This window comes from Podarcis tiliguerta, assembly GCF_965153285.1.
Source record: "Podarcis tiliguerta genome assembly, chromosome: 6".
Lineage (NCBI taxonomy): Eukaryota > Metazoa > Chordata > Lepidosauria > Squamata > Lacertidae > Podarcis > Podarcis tiliguerta.
In genome coordinates, this window is record NC_139539.1 from 58,308,468 (window position 1) to 58,333,319 (window position 24,852).

The window sequence follows — 24,852 nt, forward strand, 5'->3', positions numbered from 1 at the left end:
CTGTGGTGTTCCTATGTTAGTCTTAAGCATATTAGAGGTATAAGGGCCCAACCGAACCCTCTGGGGGCGGTCTGACAAAAAGTCCAATATCCACCCACAAAGTGATAACGGAAGCCCCAGATCTTCCAGTTTAGACATCAGACGTTGTGGTAGAATGGTATTAAATGCCGAGCTAAAATCTAAAAAAAGCAGTCTGGCATAACCCCCCCGCTGCTCCAAATGTGCAAGGACGGCATGGAGGGCAATCGCCACAGCGTCCTCTGTCGATCTTTTCATGGGATGGTGGATAGACATGCACACCAGAACAAGAAGTGGGAGGATGGAATTTGGATCCTCATCAATGTATCATTATGATCTGCATACACAAATTCTGGGAAACTGAATTTACCCCTCAGATAGCTTCAATTCCAAGCACCTATAAACCTTAGTTGCCCAAATTCTTTAAGGGGGCAAACGTGCTTTGAATACGCTTTAAAATAGAGCTTTCCAAAGCATGTGTCGCGACACATTAGTGAGTCAACTGCAGTGTTCAGGGGTGTTGCATGATATATGTTCATATCTCTTATAAGGGGTTAGTTTAACCTCTGGTTTGCTATTAAAACTGAATAATTGTGTCGCAAAATGATGCATGTCTAAAAAGTGTGGAAATCTCTGCTTAAAGGAACAGGCTGCAGTCCCAACCCTGCTCACCTGGGTTAAGCTCTACTGAACTCTGGCTAAACACAATTAGGATTAAACTATAGATCTGCTTCTACCCCATAAAAAAATCCTACTTTTTAAAGAAACAGGAATTCTATAAATTGGGTCCCCTTAGCGAGAAAATGCACAAATCCGGTATGGCAGGGGTGAGAATGTCAGACCCATCCTAAATTCACGGCTTAGTGTCTCATTCTTTGGAGCCTGGAAAGTGAACTTCTGAATTAGGGCAGTGAAGAAAAGAAAGAGCTCAGTCCTCGCCAACTGCTCTCCCAAACAGGCTCGCTTTCCTAGAAGACAAAGAGGAAAAAGACTGTTTGGCACAATTTAAATAACATGGGCAGATCAAATAATATAGAAAGTAATTATGTTGTTGCAAAATAAATATAGAAGTCGTTCCTACTTCCCAGTCAAGCAAATGGGAACACTGAACAAATATGATCATGGTTTTACAGAATTTGGAAATGATACATTTGAGATACATAAATTTATCTCATAAGCAGTTTTGAAACAAAATTCAATTATATTTTATTAGGAATCAACCTAATCTGTATATATCTTAGCTAAGGGTGTGGCAAACAGAGTTTAGTTGTTCAAGTTCCAGATGGAACTGGGTTTTCTGTTCCTTGAGGAAACATTGTGGAATCAGCTATACAGGTGAAATTAAAACTTTTTAAGTGTGTTGTAAGGTGCATTATACAAATGTGACATTAGATGGCGATTGTAAGCTATGGCAAATTCAATATTCTTTCTCAAAACATTTCTTTAAAAAGCATTTTCACAAAGCTTTTTAATATTTGTCTAGATTCCACCATTGTAAAAGTACACCAGGTGTTGCCCCCCAGCTTGTATATTTGAGTTACATCAATTGATATTTTCCTCCAAAACTGTATATGAGATAAATTTCAATAATATTTTATTAGGAATCTCCCTAATCTGCATATAACTTAGCTAAGGGCGTGGCAAACAGAGCTCAGTTCCTCAAGTTCAAGATGGAAGTGGGTTTCTCTTCCTTGGGGAAACTATGAAAAAATACATCAGCTGCTGTCTACCCAACGGCTGGTGGAGCACCTCTCCCACTTAGGGCACCTGAGAAAGCTCTGAAACTATTCCCTCAAAAATCCACACTGCTTACTGGGGGGGGGGGATGGGAGTGTATTAACACCATTTTGTGTAACTTCACACCTCCTATAGTAGTCCTTTTGTGACTTGCATCCACAGTACTTCCTCACAATCCCAAACGTGACCACTGGCCCCAATAGGGTGCTGAACCCTGTAATACACCAGACTCCCAGCAACCAGTGGTGTAGGAAAGGGGTTGCAGTGGGTGCGGTCCACCCCAGGTGTCATCGCTGAGGGGAGTGACCACTGGGCATGGCCTGCAGTGTGCCCGAGCCACTTATCTCTCCTGGGGAGTGACGCATGGCTCGGGCATCTGCTAGCTCAGTGCTGCAACATGGGGCTTGCGGACTCCATGGAGGTTCTGCCCAGAGTGCTCTGCCCCAGTTTGCCCCGTCCCCGGGTGCAGGATATTTGTGCCACCCTGGGCGTCTGGGCAGCTAGCTACACCACTGCCAGAAACCAAGCCACCATCATATAGTCACTGCTGCAATTCTGATGAGCAGCCCATGAACTTTTGTTACCTGTAGAGAATGGCAGGAATGCTTCCCTTTTCCTGAACTGACCATTCTCCAGGAAATGGCCAGGATTAAACATATCTGGAGTTTCCCACTCATCCTCGTCAAAGAGCAGTGAGGTCAGGTTGGTAAGCAGCATGGTTCCCTGCCAAAGAAGAAGCAGAGAAGACACCAGATTAAAACTAGCATAGAAATCTTTCTGTTTTGATCTGTGCAACTACAGCAATACCAAGCCTCCAATTCTGCCTGCCAATTCAGAAAGGATATGTTTTGAATGAGAGATTTCCTATGCACAACTCAAGAAAACACAGGCGTCTTTATAGATTGTATAATACCAGACTTTGCCAGGGCATTTAGATTTAGAATAAGAAACACCAGATGCCCGTTTTGGGTAGTAGTTTTGGGTGGTTAGTAATGGTCATTTAAAAAAGAAAGCAAAGAAGAATACTAGCTATCCATTCAAATGGTTCAGACCATGGTTGGAATCCATTTTTGCAATGGGAGGGGTCAAAAGACCTAAAAGTCTATTTAGCCCAAATCCCTCCCTCCACTCCAGATCTGGATGTGCCCCAAGAACAACCAAGACTCCTATCTGTCCTGCCCATTGGCCATGCTGACTGGAACTAGTAGGAGTTGGAGTTCAATAGCATCTGGAGGACCTCATGATGGCTAATCCTTGGTAGTGGTGCCCTCCCTGTGACATCCTTTAAGATGTCAAGGATATCAAGAACTGCATAACTTTTAAAAGACATCTGAAGGCAGCCCTCTATCAGGAAGTCTTTAATGTTTGATATTTTACTATGTTTTATATATGCTATAAGCTGCCCAGGTTGGCTGGGGAAACCCAGCCAGATGGGTGGGGTAATAATAATAATAATAATAATAATAATAATAATAATAATAAAAAACAACTTTGGCTTCAAGTTTTTGCATCTTAAAGAAAGATGGAAGGAAGAGAAGAATGGTGAATCTTCTTCATATTTACTTTGGGAATATGAAACCCAGCCAATATAGTGTCCTTGGTTGTCACCCGGGGCACACTCGAAGGCAAAATGTTGCTTATTCTTTGAATTTCATGAACAACCGCATTGGTATACGGCATGCTGTCCCTGTCATCCATCGCTGGCTGGCGAGACTGGCCAATCACAGAATCTATTTCCGCTTGGACTTTGGCTGCAGAGAAAAGAAAATTTGCTTTCAACACAAAAAGAACAGACTTGATCTTAGTTCTGCAGGGGAGGCCTATCTTTAAAATTTAATGGATTTGAACAAATACAGACTCAATAATTAAATGGATGAATAAACAAATTTTCACTTATTGGCATCACTTTTGATTTGGACCAATCGACCAATATTTGAATAAAGGCACCTATCGTTTGCATCAGCACAGGAATAGTAACATGAAATTTAGAAATAAACAAAAGAATATCATCTGCAGATGAAACCGATTTATATTCAACTGAATTATGTACTGCTCCATAGATCAACAGTACCTATGAGTACCTATGTTGTCCAATAGCACAAGCCAAGGGTTCCACACAAATATTGAAAAGCAAAGGTGAAAGTGGACATCCTTGTCTAGTGCCTCTAAAATAGCAGAAAACATAGCATTTACTATTATTGTAAATGTGAGCAAATCATATAATATTGTTGCAGAAGCCCGGTGCCTGTCCTTCTCTCCTCCAACCAGTGGCAAGAGTGCATGGGGCCGCAGGGTCTGCGTCCCTTTGGAGAATAGAAGACATGGTGGAGAATGTTGTGCTTTGAGAAATATGGTTTATTCACCTATTTACACCTTCAGTCTCCATGCAGGGAGCCCAGATCTTACAGTATGGCCCACAGCAAAACAGGAAACCTTTCATGTCTGTCTCCCAATTACAGTGGAATGGACTCCCTTGGGAGGTTGTGGGCTCTCCTTCATTGGAGGTTTTTATATCTCTGTATTAGATAACTATATATGGAGTTGGAATTGTTAATTCTCACTGCAATGTAGTATACCTTTATTTTTTTTCATGTATTCACTTTTAATTTTTATTCTATCTTGTTTGTTTTAAGTGTTGTTTAAAAAAAAAAAAAGAAGCAGAAGAAGAGACTTAAACTAAGATCTGAAGGGGAGACCCATCTTGATGTCCCACCACTGGCTGCTCATTGTGTGGTGATGATGTGTAGCAGTATCCCATTACTGGAACTCCCTTCATTTGGAGATGCTCACAGAGCTTTCACAAGTGGAGTTTCAGCATTGCCTTGAGACTTGTTTCTTCACCCAGGTCTTTCCTTGGGGGAAGGTGAGGTTTTTTGGTTAGTCTGCCTGAAGAGGGCATGTTCCATCTGCCGCAGAAATGGAATTGCCTTTATTGCGCGGTTGTATTACCTGCTCTAATTATTTTTATTTATCATTATTGCGTCTAATTTTAGAGGCAAAGATTCATAGTAACCAAGCAAAAGACAAAACATCTTAACTATTACACAACAGCAAAAATAAGGGGTGGCATTCACAGCTAGACCCACTCAATAGGCCCATTAAAGTTAATTGTAACTAATGACAAAGTTAGGGTCATCAATTCATTTATTTCTATTTATTATCACCATTACTACCATGACTTTGAATAAAGCCACAGTATCAGAGGAATGGCATTTTCATAACCGAATACACTCCTAAACCCTTGATACTCAAACTAATAATTATAACTTTTGAAATGAAAACAATGATTGGTGTTATTATTTTAATGGCTGCTATTCTCCCTGAAAAGGTTGAAACAAATTTATGCCACTTGGCATTAAGTAGCCTTGTTCTGTTAGCCTTGTTCCCAGATAGTGAACTGGGTTAGTACTCCATTGATAATAGAAAGTTTCTCTTGTTTCCCCCCTGTCTTTTTGGATATTTTCCCACAACAATTTCTGCTTTTAATTTATTTATTTATCTCCCTCTCTTTTTTAATTCTCTTTATTAATTTCCATTAAAACAGTCAAACACAAACAACCACAAAACAAAATCATTACAAAAAGGAAAACAAACAACAAAAAGGAAGAAAAAACAAGAACATCATAAACTAATTGACTTCCCTCCACCTTGGTTTTGGATTATGTAATAAAAGGTTTTCCCCCCGCAGTTTCGATTTATAACATCTGCACGTCGTAGGGTTATATTGCACCTACTGTGATTTTTAAATTTCTTACATCTGCTTCGATATATGTTATGAATTTGTTCCATTCCTTAATAAACTTTGTTTCTTTCTGGTCTCTAATTTTTTGTGTCATTTTTGCCAATTCTATATATTCAAATAATTTACTTTGCCAATCTTTTACCGTTGGGATATTTGTTGTCTTCCAGTTTTGGGCTATCAATATTCTAGCAGCTGTTGTTGCATATTGGAATAATATCTGATCCTCTTAATTTCACCTCCAATCATCCCCAAAAGAAAAGCTTCAGGTTTTTTGGACAAAAGTGTATTTAAATATATTTTTTTAGTTCGTTATAAACGAGTTCCCAAAACTTTTTAATTTTTTCACAAGTCCACCACATATGGTAGAAACTTCCTTCCTTATTTTTGCATTTCCAACACACTTTGTCTCCATTCTTATAAATTTTATCTAATTTTACAGGTGTGATGTACCATCTGTACATCATTTTTTCCATATTTTCTCTAAGTGCAACACAGGCTGTGAATTTCATAGCTTTATTCCAAAGCTTTATCCAACTGTCATATTCCAAATTATGTCCCAAATCTATGGCCCATTTTACCATAACTTCTTTTATCTCCTCATCTTTAGTGTCCCATTCTAACAATTGCTTATACATTTTTGATAAGAGTTTGGAATTCCCTTCTAATATTTCTACCTGAAATCTATATATTTTTTAGTTCATCCCTATCTTTTTGTCTTCAGTCCACGGAGCATTAATTTGATGAAATTGTAGCCAGCCTGTTAATTTGTCTCTCAACTCTTCATATGGTTTAATTTTCCATCCTTTTTCTGTACTAGATCTTCGTATGTCCATCTTTCACCTTCCATATTTATTTTTTTAATTGTTAAAATATCGGTAGGTGACAACCACCAGGGAGTATTCCTTTCAAGCAGATTTTTGTTTCTTTCCCATACCTCTAGCAGTGGTCCTCTAATGATGTGATTGGAAAATCCTTTATGTACTTTTCCCTTGTGCCATAAATATGCGTGCCATCCAAATCTGATGTTGAAACCTTCTAAATCTAATAAGTCTGTATTCTTTATGACAATCCATTCTTTAATCCAACAAAGGCATGAGGCTTCATAATATAATTTTAGGTTCGGTACCGCAAATCCTCCTCTCTCTCTACTGTCTGTAAGTAATTTAAATTTAATTCTTGGCCTTTTCCCCTGCCAAATAAATTTGGATAATTTTTTTTGCCAATCCTTAAATACTATGGTTCCCCTGATCACCGGAATATTTTGAAATAAAAACACCAATTTTGGAAGTATATTCATTTTAATTGCCGCCATCCTTCCTGACCATGATAGTTTTATCCTGTTCCAAGTATCTAAGTTCTTTTGGATTTCTTTCCAGGTATTTAAGTAATTGTCCGCCATTAGATTTATATTTTTCATGGTTAACCATATTCCCAAGTATTTTACCTTTTTTACCACCTTAATTCCAATCTGTGACTCTAACTGGTTTTTCAAGACTTCCTCCATGTTCTTTGTCATCATTTTAGTTTTTAATTTATTTAACTTAAAGCCCGATAACTTTCCAAATTCCTCTAATAATTCTATTACCCTGCCGACACTTTTTTGTGGATCTTCTAATGATAACATCAAATCATCAGCATACGCTTTCAATTTATATTCTTTTGTCCCAATTTTAATTCCACGTATCTCTGGTGTTACTCTAATCTTGTTTGCGATTATTTCTAATACCATAATAAACAAAAGAGGTGACAGAGGGCGTCCCTGTCTCGTGTACTTTGAGATTTCAAATGGTTCAGTTAAGTCATTGTTAATGATCAGTTTAGCTCTTTGGCTTGAGTAGATTGCCTTTATTCCCTCCAAGAAGGTGCCCTCTATCCCTACTGTTTCCATGCATCTTAATAAAAATTGCCAGGATACATTGTCAAAAGCCTTTTCGGCGTCAATAAAGATTACCGCCGCAGGGATTTCATTCTTACATTCCAGATATTAAATAATGTTTATTATGTGTCTTATATTATCTTTTAATTGTCTGTTAAGTAAAAATCCGGCTTGATCTGTATGGATAAAATTTGTTAAGCATTTCTTGAGACGGTTAGCCATTAGTTCTGCAAAGATTTTATAGTCGTTATTTAGTAGTGATATCAGTCTATAATTTTTCATATTCAGTTTGTCTGTATCCAGCTTAGATATCAATGTAATATATGCTTCCTTCCAGGAGTCTGGTATCTTTCCTCCTCTTAGGATGTTATTTGTTACTTCACAAAGCACAGGAGCTAGGTGTTCTTCTAATACTTTATAATATTTAGCGGATAACCCATCAGGCCCTGGAGCTTTCCCCAATTTCATCTTTTTTATCGCCTCTTGGATTTCTTAAATTTTAATGGGTTTCTTTAGTTGTGTTTTCTCTTCTTCTGTTAATCCTTTCACTCTATTTTCATCCAAATATTTCTTTATTTCTGTTATATCTTCTCCTCCACTTTTATATAGTTTTTCATAGAATTTAATAAAATTCTCCTTTATTTCCTTGGGGTCTTCCACAATTTGCTCTTCTATTTTTATTTTGTTAATCACATTTTGTTTTTTGTTTTTTCGTAATTGCCACGCTAATAGTTTCCCCGTTTTGTTAGCCGATTAAAAAAAAATTTGTTTCCATGACTTAATTCTCCATTCCACTTCTTGATCTATTAGAACTGAATATTGTGTTTGTAACATTCTGTAGGTTTGTTTAATCTGTTCTTTACTTGGATTTATTATTAATTTTTTTTCACATTCTCTTAATTGATTAAGTATTTCTTCTTCTTTTTTTGTTCTCTTAACTTTTTCATATAACTATTCTGATTAATTAGAAACTCTCTTAGCACTGATTTACTAGCATCCCAGATAATGTCAATATTTGTTTCTTTATTTATGTTCAAATCAAAGTAATCTTTTATAGTTATTTTGGTCTTCTCAATTACCTCATCGTTTTCAACAAGGTAGTCGTTCATTCTCCATCTGTATGTCCTCTGTATTCCACTTTTTAACTCCAAAGTTACTGAGCTATGGTCAGAAAGGGTTCTAGGTTGAATTTCACATTTTACTGCTCTTGTTGTTAATTCTCTTGAGACCCATATTTGGTCCAACCTAGCCCAGCTTTGGTGTGGTTCAGAAAAATGTGTGAATTGTTTCATTGTTGGATTTTTATGTCTCCAGATATCTATCAGGTCTAGATTTTCCTCAAGATTATTAAATGTTCTTGGTAGCTTCCCTTGCTTCAATTTTCTTCTTTTCGCACTTCTGTCTAGTTCCGGTATTGGCACAGCATTCAAGTCTCCAAGTAAGATCAACTTATGATTCTCCAGATCTAATAACGTTTGTTCCAATTTCTTAAAGAACTCTGCTTTATTTATATTTGGAGCATAAACAGTTACTACATTAAACTTTTCTCCCTGGTGATTAATTTGTATTCCCAGAATTCTTCCTTCGTCATCTTTACATGTTAATATTGGTTCCCATTTCTCCTTCACATATATCACTACCCCTCTTTTTTTGTTAATATCTGAATTGACAAATTCTCTCCCTAACCTTTTATTTGTCAAAATATGTTTGTGTTTTTTTGCCACATGTGTTTCCTGACAACAAATCACATCAAAGTTTTTATTCTTTAACACCTTCTCAATTTTATTCCTTTTAGATTTTTCATTCAAACTGTTCACATTCCAAGACCATACCTTCGTCATTGTAATATTTAATTACTATCTGCTCTAGTCTTTCTAATTTATATTCTTGTCGACCTCTTTCCAGTGATTTCTTCCTCTTCCTCCTCCTCCTCCTCTCCACCTACTGCTCCCTCCTCCATGTCACCTTCTTCTTCCTCTCTCCCTCTCTCTTCCTTATCCGTATTTTCATCCTTCTTTCCTTTCTTCCCTTCTGTGTATCTCTCTCCTCTTCCAAAGCTTTCTTCCACTTTTCCAATATCTTTCTCGTATCTTCTTAGGAATTTTTTCACTTCTTGTGCATCTGTCAGTCTGAATCTTTTGTCTTTGTAATAGAAGGAGATACCTTCAGGAAACTCCCATCTATATTGTATAGTATTCCTTTTTAAGACACTTATTATTTGTCTATATCCTTCTCTTTTATGCAAGAGTCTGATTGGAATTTCTTTAAAAATGATAATTGGCCTGCCTTCAATTATTAATTTTTTTTGATAACTCATTCTTAATATTGTATTCTTCATCTCAATTGAGTTGAAGATCACTAAACAGTCACCGGATAGTTTTTTTGACTTGAACTGTTGGGATTTCACCTTAATTCTGAAAGCATTTACTACCATATATGCTAGTTCTTCTTCTTCTATTTCCAACCATTTCGCTAGTTCCTTAATCATTTTTATATTCTCATTTGATTCGTCTCCCACTCCTCTAAATTTTAAATTAAGTTGTTTCTGTCGCATTTCTGCCATGGCTAGACTATCCCAAATTTGATCTTGTGTTTTGTTCAGATCTCTTATTTCATCCTTTATTTTTTCTGTCTCCTTCTTATGTTCCTTCATTTCTTTTTGAATTTTCTTATTGGTATCTTCCATTGTTTTTGACCTAACTGTCAAATCTTGTATTTTACTAGAGAGTTCTCCTACAGTTCCTTCTATTTTTTTATCTATCTGTTCCTGCACCTCACCTAGTTTGCTTTCCATATGTAGTTCGCTCTGTTTAAATTCCTCTTTGATCTTTAGCCACAGAATGTCAAGATCTTTAATTTCCTCCTGATGTGATGCCTTTCTATCTCCTGGGGTCCCTCCTACTTTTTTCCCATTTTTTCCTGACATTTTGTGGTTGTTTTCACAATTTGTCTATTTTAATTTTCTGTCTCTCCCCTAGGGGGGTGCACAATCTCTTTTTGCTTTCCTTATTTTTCCTATATCTTAACCAATCTCCTTTAATTTGCAGTATTGTTCTCTTGCAATTATACTTTTCTTCTTTTATCTTCTTACAATTTTCTTTATACCTCTTAATGTCGTATTTTCCTTGTTTTCAAACAAAGTGATATCTCTAATATCAATTAATTCAGCTATCTCCTAAATACATCCAATATATATCCACTAGTCTATTGAAAAATGTCTACTGATATAAATTTGTAAATCCGTTTAAATGAATTAATACTTAAAATAAAAGAGTATGTCTTCAATTACAGCCCAAATACAACTCGACCTTGCCAATTTTCTCAAACCGTATGTCTTTATCTACAAAACATAAGTACATTCCCTATACTCTTATTTTTTCTTCAATTACTTCCACACTCTTAATGTATTCCTAATGACGTGTGGCGATATGGTATATATATTCCCAAACCATCCCCTTAGGACCTTAACATCTAATGAAGATTCAGTGAATTTCCCCCAGACTCAAATGACCATTACGTATATAAAAAATATTCCTATTAATGTAACTTTCTAGAGTCCATGTGGATTTTGATAAGGGGGAGGTAATTTCCTTTTTTAGCTGGAAATAAAGCACTCAGTTCGCATCAAAATCTTTAATCTTCAGCCACTTGTCGGCTTAATCCATATCGAATAAGGGCTATTCTACGGCTTGGTCCGTACCTTGGTCCGAAGTCTGGTAGATCTAATAATCCAAGCCTTAATCCACAGTTTAATAATTTGGACTGGACCAAATCTAAAAAGTAGTAAGTCCCAATTTCCTATTCATGTTCTCAAATCCAAGTAATGTCCTCCACTTTCCAGTTGATTCTGTTGTTTTTTGCTTCAGCACTTAAATGTAAATCTCTCCAAGAAGGGAAAAAAGGGGGGTTAACTTAAACCCAATTTTTCAACAGTTCTCAGCGGATTCCACCTTTCTTTATACTATATTCCTCCTTCCTTTATATTGTCTTTGTATAGTATTGGGGGGGGGAGGTTTTTATTAATCATACTATATTGATAAATCATTTAAGTTCCAACAAGGGGGAAGCAGAAGGAGTGAAAACAAAAAGGCACAAAAAAGGGAAAAAATAGAAAAATATAAAGAGGGAATAATAATAGGACAGTCTAGCAGGAAATCCTGGGTGTGAGCATCCCTAGGACCCCCCTGATTTGTATAAAAAATTAGGAAACTTAAAGGTGGAATGGGGGCTAAGGCACAAAAGAAGTTATAACTGTCAAATATATTCTCAAGCAGTTCCAAATTAAAAGAAAAAGGCGTTCTTTCCAGTCTTCGGTTTTCTTATCTTTAGTACAAAAGACAAGCTTTCTTGTCTTTTGTGCAGCTTCTAAGCTTTCTTTCAGTCTTTCCGTTGTTTATTTGGTTGCTCTTCAGCTAGCCACCTTAAGCTGTTCTTTCAAACGGCTCTGTATTGTTGCGTTTCAAATTATCTCTTTCCTGGAAAGGGAGCAACAAAGTTTTCTAAATAGTCTTTCATCTGTTACCTTGTATTAAATGCTTAAAAGTCTATTTGCCTCGACAAGTGTTGCCGTGGACTTTTATTTTGTACTCACGCAGTCAGGCTAGAGGCTACTTCCTTCTTTATCCCTGCGACTTTGTATCCTGCACCATTTTAACTCCTCTACCGGGATGGATTCCTTACTTTAATCCTTCAACATCCAGCGTTCGCTTAGTGTGTTCTTCGAATTTTTAAAGTTAAAATGTTCTACTCACACTAAGGGTCCATTCTTAAGTTTATGGAGATTCATCGCTTCTTTAGTGGGAGCCAGAGGCATCGCAACACAGGGTCGGTGCTTTCCTATTGCGCTTGCGATCCCGTCATCTTCGAGCTCTTCAGCAGAAAACCCCCGAAAAAATGGCCAGACCACTTCTGTGCTGCCGGTTAGCCATCCCTCAAGGGTACCCCCCTTGAGATTGGGGGGCGCAGTGCCTTTGCAGCTCCCCCAAGCCCCTGTGTTGTTCGAAAAGCCCCCGATGAGGCTTTCCGCGCTCCCTTTCTGTCCGCGACGTAAACTGGAAGATTTATTTATCTCTTTTAAAAATTACTTGAGTATGGACATGACTAAGTTAGGTCCATTAATTTCAATAGGTTTGCTTTCAGTAGGCCTTTGTTATATACAACCCAAAGTAATGAAAGGCAAATGAGTCAACTACAATTCTACCTTGAATGTCTGGGTAAATGGCCATGTACAGCAAAGCCCAGCGCAGGGTTGTAGAAGTTGTTTCTGTTCCAGCAAAAAACAGATCCAGTGTTGATTGTAGGAGGCTTTCTTCATGGAAACTGGAAGGAGCATCCTCCTTAAAGCAAAGAAAATGCACCAGGGAGTTCAGCTGTCATTAAAAACACCATCCTACTGTCAGCCCCACATGTCAAGAGATCACCAGGGGATTCAGTGACTCTAATCCTGCATCTAGGAAGGGAAAGTCAACAGTCCTGTGAATCACTGATGCTGGCATAAAGTTTGGGTTTGTTCTGGTCAAGGAAAGACTTCCAATAATTCCTGGTCTGGGTTTATTCAGGCAACTGAATCCTTTGGTCATGAGATGCCTCCACTACAGTGATTCTTTTAGACATGTCAACTGTTTGCTCTCACAAACAACAGACAAGTGGTGAAATCCCAGCAGTGAACAAGTGGGGAGGTGTCTCCCCACAAAATACGTGACTTCTTATTCATACATGCAGAAATGTATTTTTTCTGAGGTCATAAACTCAAGAGAAAGAATATTGTCAGCCACTAAGAACCATTCAGACAAGCCACGTGACTAGTTCTGGTTTTAACATTGCTTCTCTGCCTTCTACTATTATTTTATTATTAAACATATATACATTTTGTCCTTTACTTCTCTTACCTTGGCCATTTCATTTAGGTAGGCATCTATGAAGTCTCTGGGTTCAGATGGGTTCCAATCTTCTTTGTGTTTTTCAATGATTTCTCTCACAAAGGATTTCAACTGCCTGCATTTTTTAAAAAATGTCTGATGGGGCCCTGGCAGGTATTTCATGACAGTGGTAATGGTATCATACAGCTGAAAAAATAAACACTATTATCACATATGTGCAGGGAAAGCCCTCTCAAAAAAGCATTCACATCATGCTGCTGTCATGGGAAAGAGGCTAACAGTAATAAAGACTGGTGTGCACAGGTTCAAAGATGGCAGACTCTCTTGGAACCAGAGTAAATATTGCACTCACCATTGCTTATGATGGGACCCTATGGCAATGTCTTAACGTCTTGGTTAGAAATGTTTGGACTGCAAATCAAATGGCACCAAGGTGCTCAGTTCTGCAAGCACAACTTGTAATTCACTGATTGACTTCCAATGAAGATGAATACCATCATTTGAAAAAGGCATGTATCAATGCCTGCACATGTCACAAATATGTAGAATTTCTATTTAATGATACCCATTGACATGAGTGTCAATTTACAGGTCATAACTGCTGTGTGTATAGAATTAATTCATGTATATCATTTGTGATGACATCCCTCTGTTCCCATACCAAGATTTTATTCAGCCAAACATGTTATTCTCACCCTTTAAAAATACAATCTGTGCTGAAGAAACCTGAAAACACAAATAGTGAATAAACAGTCAGCAAGAATGAAGGAGCCAAATCAATTCTGTTGTGGTTATCCAAAAAAACCCAAAGAAGACCTACCGTACTCCAAAGATTTCCCTGAAAATGGCACGCCTCATCAAGCAAGTGCAATAACTTATGGAAACGGTTGTTATGGTAATCAAAGCGGTCCCCAAAAGTGATGGAACAGATGATATTTGAAACAGCATTATTAATCTGAAAGTGAGGGTCAAATGGCTGCCCTGGGGAGAGAGAGAAAATGGTGCAGAAGGAATTGGGGTGCTTCTAGCTTCCATATAACAAAAACAGGAGGGGACCATCCCCATCAGAGACAATATAGAGACACACCAATATACTAAAACTATTGCACTTCAAGCCCTACTCTATTTGTGACATTGGTTGTAGAAATTATCAAAAATCTGAAGATATCCTGGAAATGGATAGACTATGGGCATCTGGGAAAACAAAAGAAGGGAAACTTCCAAAATCATTCTTTGAAATGGCAGAGACCTGTAACTTGACGGACATTTGGAGACTAAGACACCCATTAGAAAAACAATTCACATTTACTTCAGATGCAAATCAATCAATGTCAAGAATTGATCAGATATGGATATCCAATGAACTAACATCGAGAACCTTAAAGATTGAAATGCAATCAAAAGTCTTCTCAGATTATAATGCAATTAAATGTATTCTAAAAGGATATGAAGAAAAATCTTTCAGATGGAGAATAAATGAAAACCTGCTGGATGATCAGACAATAGTGGAAAGGGCACAGAAATGCCTAACGGACTACTTTGTAAATAATGTGAATAAAGGCACAAGAATGTGTATGGTGTGGGATGCTAGTAAAGTGGTGATGAGGGGTTTCTTTATCCAGCAAAATGCAATTAAAAACAAAATGAGAGAAAAGGGGGGAAAGGAAATCCTAAAACAAATTATGGAAAACGAGAAAAAATTAACTACTAGGCCCAAGGATGAAAAAGTAAAACAAAATATAAAAGTGCTTCAAACTGAATTTGCGATGATAATTAATAAGGAAGTGGAAAAGAATATTTAAAAAATGAAGCAGAGGAACTTTGAATTTGCAAATAAGTCTGGAAAATGGCTGGCTTGGCAAATTAAAAAAAGGGAAAGAGCAAAATACAATAAACAAAATAAAAGTGGAAGATCAAGATATTGAAAATCCGAAAGGAATTAGGAAAGGATTTGTAGATTTTTATAGAGAATTGTATAAAAGAAAGGGGAGAGGTAATACAAAAGAAATAGAGGACTATTTAAAGAAGAAAGAGGTGCAGAAAATATCGAATTGCAATAAAAATAAACTGAATGAGCCGATCAAAATGGATAAAATTAAAAATGGAATAAGAGAATTGAAAAGTGGGAAGACACTGGGACCGGATGGATTTAGTGCAAGATACTATAAAGAAATGAAACACACCCTGTCTGTACCATTAAAAGAAGTGACGAATAACATTTTTAAAAAGGAGGAAATACCAGAAACTTGGAAAGAAGCCTATATAACTTTTATTCCCAAACAGGACTCAGATCTGACCCAAGTGAAGAATTACAGGCCGTTCTCATTATTAAATAATGATTACAAAATGTTCGCAAACATTTTGGCAAATAGGATGAAAAGAATTTTAAAGGAAATGATACAGAAGGATCAAGCAGGTTTCCTTCCTGGTAGACAGATGAAAGACAACATAAGAAATATAATTGATATAATGGAATATCTGACTAACAGGAAGGACAAACAAGCAATGTTAATTTTTGTGGATGCGGAGAAAGCCTTTGATAATATTTCTTGGGAATTTATGTTAAAAAACTTAGAAGTGATGGATATGGGCCAATCTTTTCTAAATGGTATAAAAGCAATATATTCCGAACAAAGAGCAAAACTAATTGTCAATAATCTAATAACGGAAAATGTTGCAATAACTAAGGGTACAAGACGAGGGTGTCCTCTATCACCGTTGCTATTCATATCGGTCCTGGAAGTCTTATTAAGCTCAATAAGAAACAATGAACAGATAAAAGGGGTATCAGTTGGCAGTGATCAATATAAAGTAAAGGTGTATGCTGACGACTTGGTTATAACGATAGAAGATACTATAAAGAGTATTAAAGAAGTACTAAAAGAAATGGAAGAATTTGGGTTTAAATTGAATAAGAAAAAAACCAAAATAATGGTGAGAAACATAGACCAAGAAACTAGTGAAAGAATACAGCAACAGACAGAGATTGAGGTGGTAAAGAAAGTGAAATATTTAGGGAATGTATTGACCTCCAGAAATATTGATTTGTTTCAAAATAACTATGTACCAGTATGGAATAAAGTTAAATAAGATTTAGAGGTGTGGGGTAGAATGAAATTATCATTTTGGGGAAGAATTGCAACGATAAAGATGAGTGTGTTACCGAAAATGTTGTTTCTGTTCCAAGCAATTCCAATAATTAAAGGAGTTGCAATATTTAAAGATTGGCAAAAAGTGATTTCAAGATATATATGGCAGGGCAAAAAGCCGAGAATAAAATTTAAGTTGTTGACAGATTTAAAAGAGAGGGGAGGCTTTGCCCTGCCAGATTTGAGGTTATACTATGAAGCATGTATATGTTGGTTGAAAGAATGGATGAAATTAGAAAATACAGATTTGTTAGATTGGAAAGATATGATAATAGATTCGGTTGGCACGCGTATTTATGGTACGAAAAGAAACGAGTGCATAAAGGTTTTGAAAATCATATTATTAGAGGATCTCTGATTGAGGTATGGGGTAGGTATAAAAACCTACTGGAACCAAAAATCCCACATTGGCTATCACCATTAGAGGTGATGTGTTAAAAAGATCAATATGACTAGGAGGTGGATAACATATGGGAGTTTAATTGAGAAACAGGGAAGTAAGTGGAAAATGAAACCATATGAAGAAGTGAAAGAACATGTAAATGATTGGCTGCATTACTTTCAGATTAATGAAATATTTAGAAAAGAGGTTGCAGAAAGAGGCTATTTTGAAAAATAATCTAGGTTTCAACGAGAAGTATTGAATAATGAAGTTAAAAATTTATCTATGATGTATAAATTACTATTAGAATGGCATTTGAAGGATGAAGAGGTTAAATCAGTTATGATTCAATGGGCCAAAGATTTTGGACATAACATTCAATTTGATGACTGGATAAAATTATGGAAGGAAACGATGAGATTTACAGTATGCACCACAATTAAAGAAAATGTTATGAAAATGATATATTGATGGTATATAACACCAGTCAAATTAAGTAAGACGTATAAGGTGAGTAATAAATGTTGGAAATGTAAGGAGAAAGAAGGGACATTTTATCATATGTGGTGGGATTGTAAAAAAATGAAGTGCTTCTGGGAAATGATATATAATGAGATAAAGAAAATATTGAAATATACATTTGTTAAAAAACCAGAAGCATTCCTATTAGGAATTCTAGGTGGTGAGATAAAAAGGAAGGATCAGAAAGGATTTTTGTATGCCGTAACAGCAGCTAGAACTCTTTTGGCCCAGAAATGGAAACAAGAAGAAATGCCCACGATTGAAGAATGGAGAACGAAATTAATGGATTATGCAGAACTGGACAGATTAACAGGGAGGATTCGCAACCGACGGGACCAAAGATTCACTAAGGACTGGAATAAATATACAGAATATATTAAAAATATTTGTGATAATGCTATAACGTTTGTAAGTTTCCAAAAGCTCTGTAAGAAGGTTTGGTAGAAATATTGTTTAAATAACATTGTAAGATAAGATATATATAGTGCAATATAAATTAAGAAATGTGAAGATATGTAATAAATAAGGAAAATTATCAGACATGTTGATGGAAGTCTAAAAGAAAAAAGACGTGTGATGAGTTCCTAATGTTTAATTGTGTTATAAATTTGTTTTTATTGGAAAATTAATACACACACACACACACACACACACACACACACACATATATATCCATCTGCAGATATCCTCAAAACCCAACCTTTGTTCTTATTCTGTTCTAGTTCAGGGGCTTTTAGCTCCCATGGCAGGTTCCCGCACAGAGCTTCACACTAGAACTTTTGTGCACCACAATGAGCCTCTGTGGAGCTTCCTATCAACACCCCCTTCGCCATCACAGGGTCATTCCAGTCCAAGCAGAGCTACATTTGTGTGAAGAAATAATGCCAGAAAGCTTTGCACCCTAGCTGATGTAGTTTTGACCTAGTTCATACAAAGTAGCAACTTAAGGTAAGTATCATAGGTGGGCCACAGGATTGTTGACTCTGGTTCTCACCTTTCTCAGCTTCTATTGCTTCATTTAAGTAACGGCTTTCCTCCTGTATTCGTTCTTCTAAAGACCTTTTGCCCAAACCAAAGTTTCTGAGTGTTGATAAGGCAAATCGTCTTTGTTGTTTCCAGCTGAGACCATTAGAGAAGACCAGTCCTAGATAGGAAGGAGTAATAAATATGTACAGCAAGTAAGTAGATTTAGCTTTCCATTATTCTGCTTGCCTGCTCAGGACATGTTGGAAAGACTGCATTAGAAACTGCTCTGAATTCTGCTTTTTGCTGTTTCATTGATTTGCTTTTTGTGTGTTTCACTGTTTGGGTAGAATTTTTAATACTAATTTTATTTTGTCCTGTGAAACACTGTGGGAGCTCTTGATAGAAAAACAGCATATAGATTTTTATTTAAAAAGCAACAGTTTTAACAGTTGTAAAATCATACAGTCAATATATTTTACTCCTTCATTTCTGAGGTCCATTAGGCAACTCTGGTATTCCTTTTCTGGAATTAAAGGTAAAGGTAAAGGGACCATTAGGTCCAGTCGTGGCCGACTCTGGGGTTGCAGCACTCATCTCGCTTTATTGGCTGAGGGAGCCGGCGTACAGCTTCCGGGTCATGTGGCCAGCATGACTAAGCCGCTTCTGGCAAACCAGAGCAGCGCACGAAAATGCCGTTTACCGTCCCACCGGAACAGTACCTATTTATCTACTTGCACTTTGACGTGCTTTTGAACTGCTAGGTTGGCAGGAGCAGGGACTGAGCAACGGGAACTCATCCCATCACGGGGATTCGAACCGCCAACCTTCCAATCAGCAAGTCCTAGGCTCTGTGGTTTAACCCACAGTGCCACCCGTGTCCCCTTTCTGGAATTAAGAGGTATTAAATTTTAAATGGGGGTCCCACTCTAGCCCCTTCTGTAATTATTCACACCCTTCATTTGCTCACTATGAATAGATTTCTCTTTTCCATTTCATTTGCACAACTTTTTTGCTACGTGTTGGGCACCTGTTGAGCAGGACCTCAAAGGGACCTGCTTACATTCCCACTGCTTTCCCCATTCTTTATATAGATGGACGCAATTGCAGGGGCAACTCAGCTCATCAGCTTTTAATGGGCATTAGGTGTCACAACAGACTCCAAATTCCTGAATCCATGCCAGTGACCCCACTCTTGACCTCTACTTACTGCTAAGGGGGGGTGTTGTTTCATAAAGGCCATTCATTTCTTGGCAGCTTTGCACTGAAAACTGTGGTGCAATTGGCACAAATTCACTTTAATCACAACTACTGGCCTAGAAGAATTGATGCTTTTGAATTCTGGTGCTGGAGGAGACTCTTGAGAGTTCCATGGACTGCAAGAAGATCAAATGCATCCATTCTTAAGGAAATCAGCCCTGAGTGCTCACTGGAGGACATATCCTGAAGCTGAGGCCCCAATACTTTGGCCACCTCATGAAAAGAGAAGACTCCCTGGAAAAGACCCTGATGTTGGAAAAGATGGAGGGCACAAGGAGAAGGGGACGACAGAGGACGAGATGGTTGGATAGTGTTCACGAAGCTACCAGCATGAGTTTGACCAAACTGTGGGAGGCAGTGGAAGACAGAAGTGCCTGGCGTGCTCTGGTCCATGGGGTCATGAAGAGTCAGACACGACTAAACAACTAAACAACACACTGGCCTAAGCAGAAAAGAAGCAACCTGGCATGTACCCAACAGTCATCTAAATTGCATCTTGCTCCAGAATGCTTCATGGATCAGGTCTGCATGCATGCAGCAACTTGTCTGGTTGGCTATGATTGAATAAGAAGTCCGCTCATGTTTCCTGTTGGATGCCATTGGGCGCTGGCATTCCCCCATGTGACAAGTTCTGATTTGGGAAGTCCCAGGGACTGTTTCCCAGTCAGCAAAGGAAGCCTCTGGGCTGAGCTTGCTGCCCGAGTAATTGGTCCCGCCCACTTACCTAATCTGTGAGCAGGCATGGGTCACCCAGTATATGACATAGGACTGTGGCTTTCTCTGCAGCCACTTTCTGTTGGATCTCCCATCCTTTATATACTGCTGTTGCATGTTGTTCTGTTTGACCTTGCTATGGTATAGCCAGTGGCCATATTTGGGGCCAGGTTGAGATTTTCCCAGTTGGCTCCAGCCCTCTGGTTTTTCCATCTTCATAGCAGTTGTCAGAACTTTGGCAGTTTAGGCATTAGATAGACATAGTCTTGCTTGGAGAGAGGTTATAGGCTCTGTCTGGCCCTTCTGAAATTGGGTCCGGGAAGATGCTTCAGTCTAGACACCCAGGTGAAAGTGAGGGGCTACAGCATTCCCTAGATGCAATCCAGTGGGGGAGTTACCCCTTGACATAGGGCAGGAGCTCTCTCATTTCTGGTTGACCCCTAAACACAAGTTCTTTTAGCAGGTGGGCTGGAAGGGGTGGGATCTACCCAATGCCTATGCCAAACTTCTTACATGTGCTGTCAATAAAGGTGTAGCCTGGTATCACCCAAATATTGGTTGTCATCTCTCTTATTCTTGGTATTGGGGAGGACCAATAGTAGGAGGGATTCATGCACTACTTAACGTTGACATATTATTCCATCACTACTAGGGATGGGGCAGAAAGTCACTTCAGCTTGCAATTTAAATGCAGTCTTATGGTATTCTCAGTTGCAGAAACAATGCATTAAATGAAATGTTATTAGATGCAATAGTGTGGCAAACTGAAGAACGGAAAAATGAGGAACTGAATGAAAGAAAAAGCTCACAGATTCCTCCACCCTTAATAATGACAAGCTGTTTGATGCACTACACAGCCAGACTCTTTGATTGCCACCCAACACTGAACAGTGAGCTCAGTTAAGCTAAAGAGTTTAGCAGGTATACGTCTATGCCACAGCTTTACTACAACTGCCTTATTTTGGTTTAAAGATGCAAGAAATGCAAATGCAAATTAGGGAAATAATCAGTTCTAAAAATTTAAACTTGAGAAACAATCCAAAAGATTGCAAAATCAGTGCAGAGAATGGAAAAGAAAAGAGAAGAGAAGAGAAGAGAAGAGAAGAAAAGAAAAGAAAAGAAAAGAAAAGAAAAGAAAAGGGAAAAGCAATCTCAGTAATTGACCATGTTAAAAGAAACTTACCAAAAGACCCAAATATTTCAGCACTAAAAGGAGTTGTGGGCCGGTCTACAAAGTTTTCACCCTGATGAACAAGAGCTTCCTTCACCATTTGCAGTCCACTCACAACCACAAAACACATGCTTCCAACCTGAATGCTGAACACATTGCCGTATTTTTTGGAAAACTGGAAGGAGAGCGAGAATGAAGAATTGTGTGTGTGTGTATGTGTGCACGCACACATGCGCATACCTGGTTCTTCTTTGATGCTTATATGGAAGATGGAAACTTTGGTTGCCATCAAATATATCAGGGATATCAGAAATGCTGAAAGGGTTTCCGGGGACTGTACATGGACAGGCCCCCTCCATCCTCCACGTGTCTTCTATTCACAAGAGCTGCTGCTTATGTATTTGTGGCAACTTAGCCTCATCTACCACAGAGGGTTGTTGCAAAGATAAAAGGGAAGGGAGGGTAGGACAATGTACACCAATGACCGCTCCCCACATCAAATGGGGGGCGCCTATTGCGTGGTCGCGCACAGACCCCTTGGACCTAAGTGGCACCCGGGAGTATATCCTGGCTTCTCTCCCCAGCCAGACTCCTGGAGGTCTCCGCCTACCTTTGCCTGTTATCCGGTCCCGGCGGGACCTGGCCAGGTAAGGGGAAGGACCAGCCTGGCCACACAATAGAGGGAGGGTCTTACCTGGGAATCCTCAGTTGACTCCAGAGCTTCTCCCATCCTGCCCTCCCTCAGTTAAGTTTTCTTTTGCAGGTTAACTTCTTCTTTACAGGTATGCAGGTGCTGCTATGCTAAGGTCACTGTTGAAGGGCCGGAAAGGAATTTTCCTGCATTGGCAGGTTTTACCTTCCCTGTAGCAAAATGTCACAACTTTGGTGGTTTAAGGCCTTTGGCAGAATCCTTTAGTCTACCTTCCCTAATGGGGGGGGGTGCCGTTAAGCGGTGACCCATGCCCCCCTGTAGCGGCGATCCCAGGGTTCCCCGTTAAAGGGGTTGTAAGAGGGAAGGCATTGGCCATACGCCTATTGGTTGTCATTACTCTCCCTTGTGACGACGGTGAAATGGGGGGCGGGCTCTCTGCTTGACAGACGTTCTCCAAGCCAGCCCAATACCCACACATTCTGGATAACCCTGATGTTCCCCAGCTCCCTGGCCATGGACTGGGAGGGATAAACGCCCAAGACCTAAGCCAAGGTCTCCCTACATCTGAAGTTCTAATAAAGTTGTGGCCAATTTTCATCCCATAGCACAGTGTCTTGAGTCATTACTCTACCCGGGGATGGGGGGACTTACGCCTGGGGATGGGGGACTCCGCCTGTCCATGCAAAACACACAAAATACTTTGCAATCCATAGTAAGCAAAAGAAAGTTGTACCAAATTTGGTACAACTTTGGTACAAATAATTGTTTGGTACAAATAATTTGGTACAAATAATTGTTAGGTAAAACAGATCCTCTGGGTTCAGAGGTAATACACATCTGGATACCAGATGCTGGGAACAAACAAACAAACAAACAAACAAACAAACAGAAAGGCATTTGTCTTGCGGCCCCATGTGTGGGCTTCTCACAGACATCCAGCTGACCATTCTTGGAATCAGGATGCTAAACTAGGAAGCAACCTATCCTGCAAGGGTCTTGCATGCCTTTACAGCGCAAAAGAGGAGTTAACTTTGCTAATCTTTGGTTGTATGGCACCCTGAGTGAGGCCAAAATCTGGCACCTTCAGATGGATCTTCTCAATTTTGGCCCACTTGGCTTGGCACCCTAAACGAAGGAACCGACCCCACCACCCGAAATCTGGGGGTGCAATGTTTTCAACTCATGCCATGGCTCTTTCCTTCATCCTTACCTTTCGTACTGCATTCTGAGGATTCTTGAAATCCATATGTAGCAAGTTACCCAAAAAAGGAAGACACATGGGCCCTGGGGGGAAATTCCTTGGGCGAATCTTTTTCTTGAAATCAGCAAGAAGTAGAAATGTAGCCAGAAACACCAGAACAACCTGCAAGGACAAGGCCTCCCAGAGGACAGAGAGAAGCTGGAGCAACATTCTTCTAGCCTGGTTTTGTCAAAACAGATTGCTGTGTGTGCATGGAAACCCTAATCTCAGGCAGCTAGAGCAGTCAAATCCTGTCCTCTTGGCTAAAGCTCCTGAAATAAATAAGGGCAAAGTCTATGTGTATTGCTATATATCACGCCCACAAAGAGGCAGGAAAGAGATGACTTCATGACTCACTGTACCAAGGGGGCAAAAGAGAGTGGAGAACAGCAGCTTTCTGATTTAGAGTATTTCCCTCCTGTTTTCACTTTTGTGAAACAGCAAAGGATATTTTCCTTCATGACATTTCCAAGAAGGATTTTCTCCCAGTGCAAATCAAAGCACTGTCAATAAAGAAAATAAAAACTTACACTAAGGAGGATCTTTCTGTTCCTGAGAGGTTTGGATCAGGGGTAGCTTCTGCAGCTCTGACCCCTGCCTAAGGAGGTCAGAGAAGTCACCCTGCTTGCCTTCTGTTCAGTATTGCATGAGTTAGATTTTGCTTTGGCGATACACTGACCAGACTGACTGGAAACCAGCACCTCTCCAGATGTTTTGGGTCTCCAACTCCCAACAGCCCTAGGTTGTGTGGTCAACAGTCAGGCATCACTGGAGAGCACTCTAGGACTAGATAGTTTCACACAGCAGCAGACCATGTAGAAGGGAAACTTTGTGCAATGCAAATTCATTGGCAGGAGCTCTGGATTGGCTCCATTGGTGCGTTGAGTTGCTTTTCCTCCCTCTAAGTAAGCAGGAGCAACTCAGCTCTTGGGAGGTGTAGTGAGAGCCACCTTACCATGGGGGGTAGATACTGGTCTTAGCCAAGCCATGATCTCTTAGCCTTGGTTCCCCATCTTAAATACAAGAGTACTAAAACTGATGATAATCAGGTGGCCAGGTGGAATTGTGTCTACTGTGGAGCTGAGTGGCAAAGAAACCCTTGTTCCTGCCCCAGTGCATGTGGAGCATCAATGGCTGCAAGCTACAACAGCATGGAGGTCTGGTGGGGGAGGTCAAGTATGAAAGCACCCAGTCACTAAAATGTTGCTGTGGAAACCAGAGGCTCCCACCTTTCGGGCCCAGGGGTACTTCTGAAACTATTGTGGGGACCAGGAAATACCTGTATTTCACAGAATAAATAATAGTGATACTCAGAAAAATTCCTTCCCCAGAACAAAACAACAAAATAACTTTCATTATTATTCATCTTCTTGTGACCAGGTGGACAATAATTTCATTGTTCTTTAAAACCCAGCTTGAATTGTTAGTTTCAGTACTGCCAAACCTGAGGTAAGGAGCACATCCTGTTGCATTATTTGAGAGATTTCTATAAGCTCCTTCTCTCCCAAACCCACTTGTATCAATACATGCCCACCTGGTGACACTGA

At 39.0% G+C, this 24,852-nt stretch overlaps 1 protein-coding gene across 1 annotated transcript; it reads right to left on the bottom strand.

Moving 5' to 3' along the window:
- Nucleotides 1-294: 294 nt before the first annotated feature.
- Nucleotides 295-23,546, bottom strand: LOC310680933 (cytochrome P450 2J2-like). The gene is made up of 9 exons (XM_083448149.1): nt 23,276-23,546; nt 21,426-21,588; nt 18,300-18,449; nt 14,073-14,233; nt 13,262-13,438; nt 12,574-12,709; nt 3,319-3,506; nt 2,340-2,478; nt 295-986 (listed from the first exon to the last, which is right to left on the bottom strand). Exons 1-9 carry the CDS (start codon nt 23,474-23,476, stop codon nt 811-813), a joined length of 1,491 nt encoding a protein of 496 aa, XP_083304275.1. The 5' UTR covers nt 23,477-23,546; the 3' UTR covers nt 295-810.
- Between the last annotated feature and the right edge of the window lie 1,306 nt (nt 23,547-24,852).

Bases quoted from the DNA above. Each gene is read 5' to 3' on its own strand.
- LOC310680933 (XM_083448149.1), bottom strand. From the start codon at position 23,476: ATGTTGCTCCAGCTTCTCTCTGTCCTCTGGGAGGCCTTGTCCTTGCAG. The intron at 14,234-18,299 runs GTGAGAACCAGA...CTCTCTCCCCAG, and splicing joins AGCAATAGAAGCTGAGAAAG to GGCAGCCATTTGACCCTCAC. The intron at 3,507-12,573 runs GTAGAATTGTAG...TTTTCTCTGCAG, and splicing joins CATTTACCCAGACATTCAAG to CCAAAGTCCAAGCGGAAATA.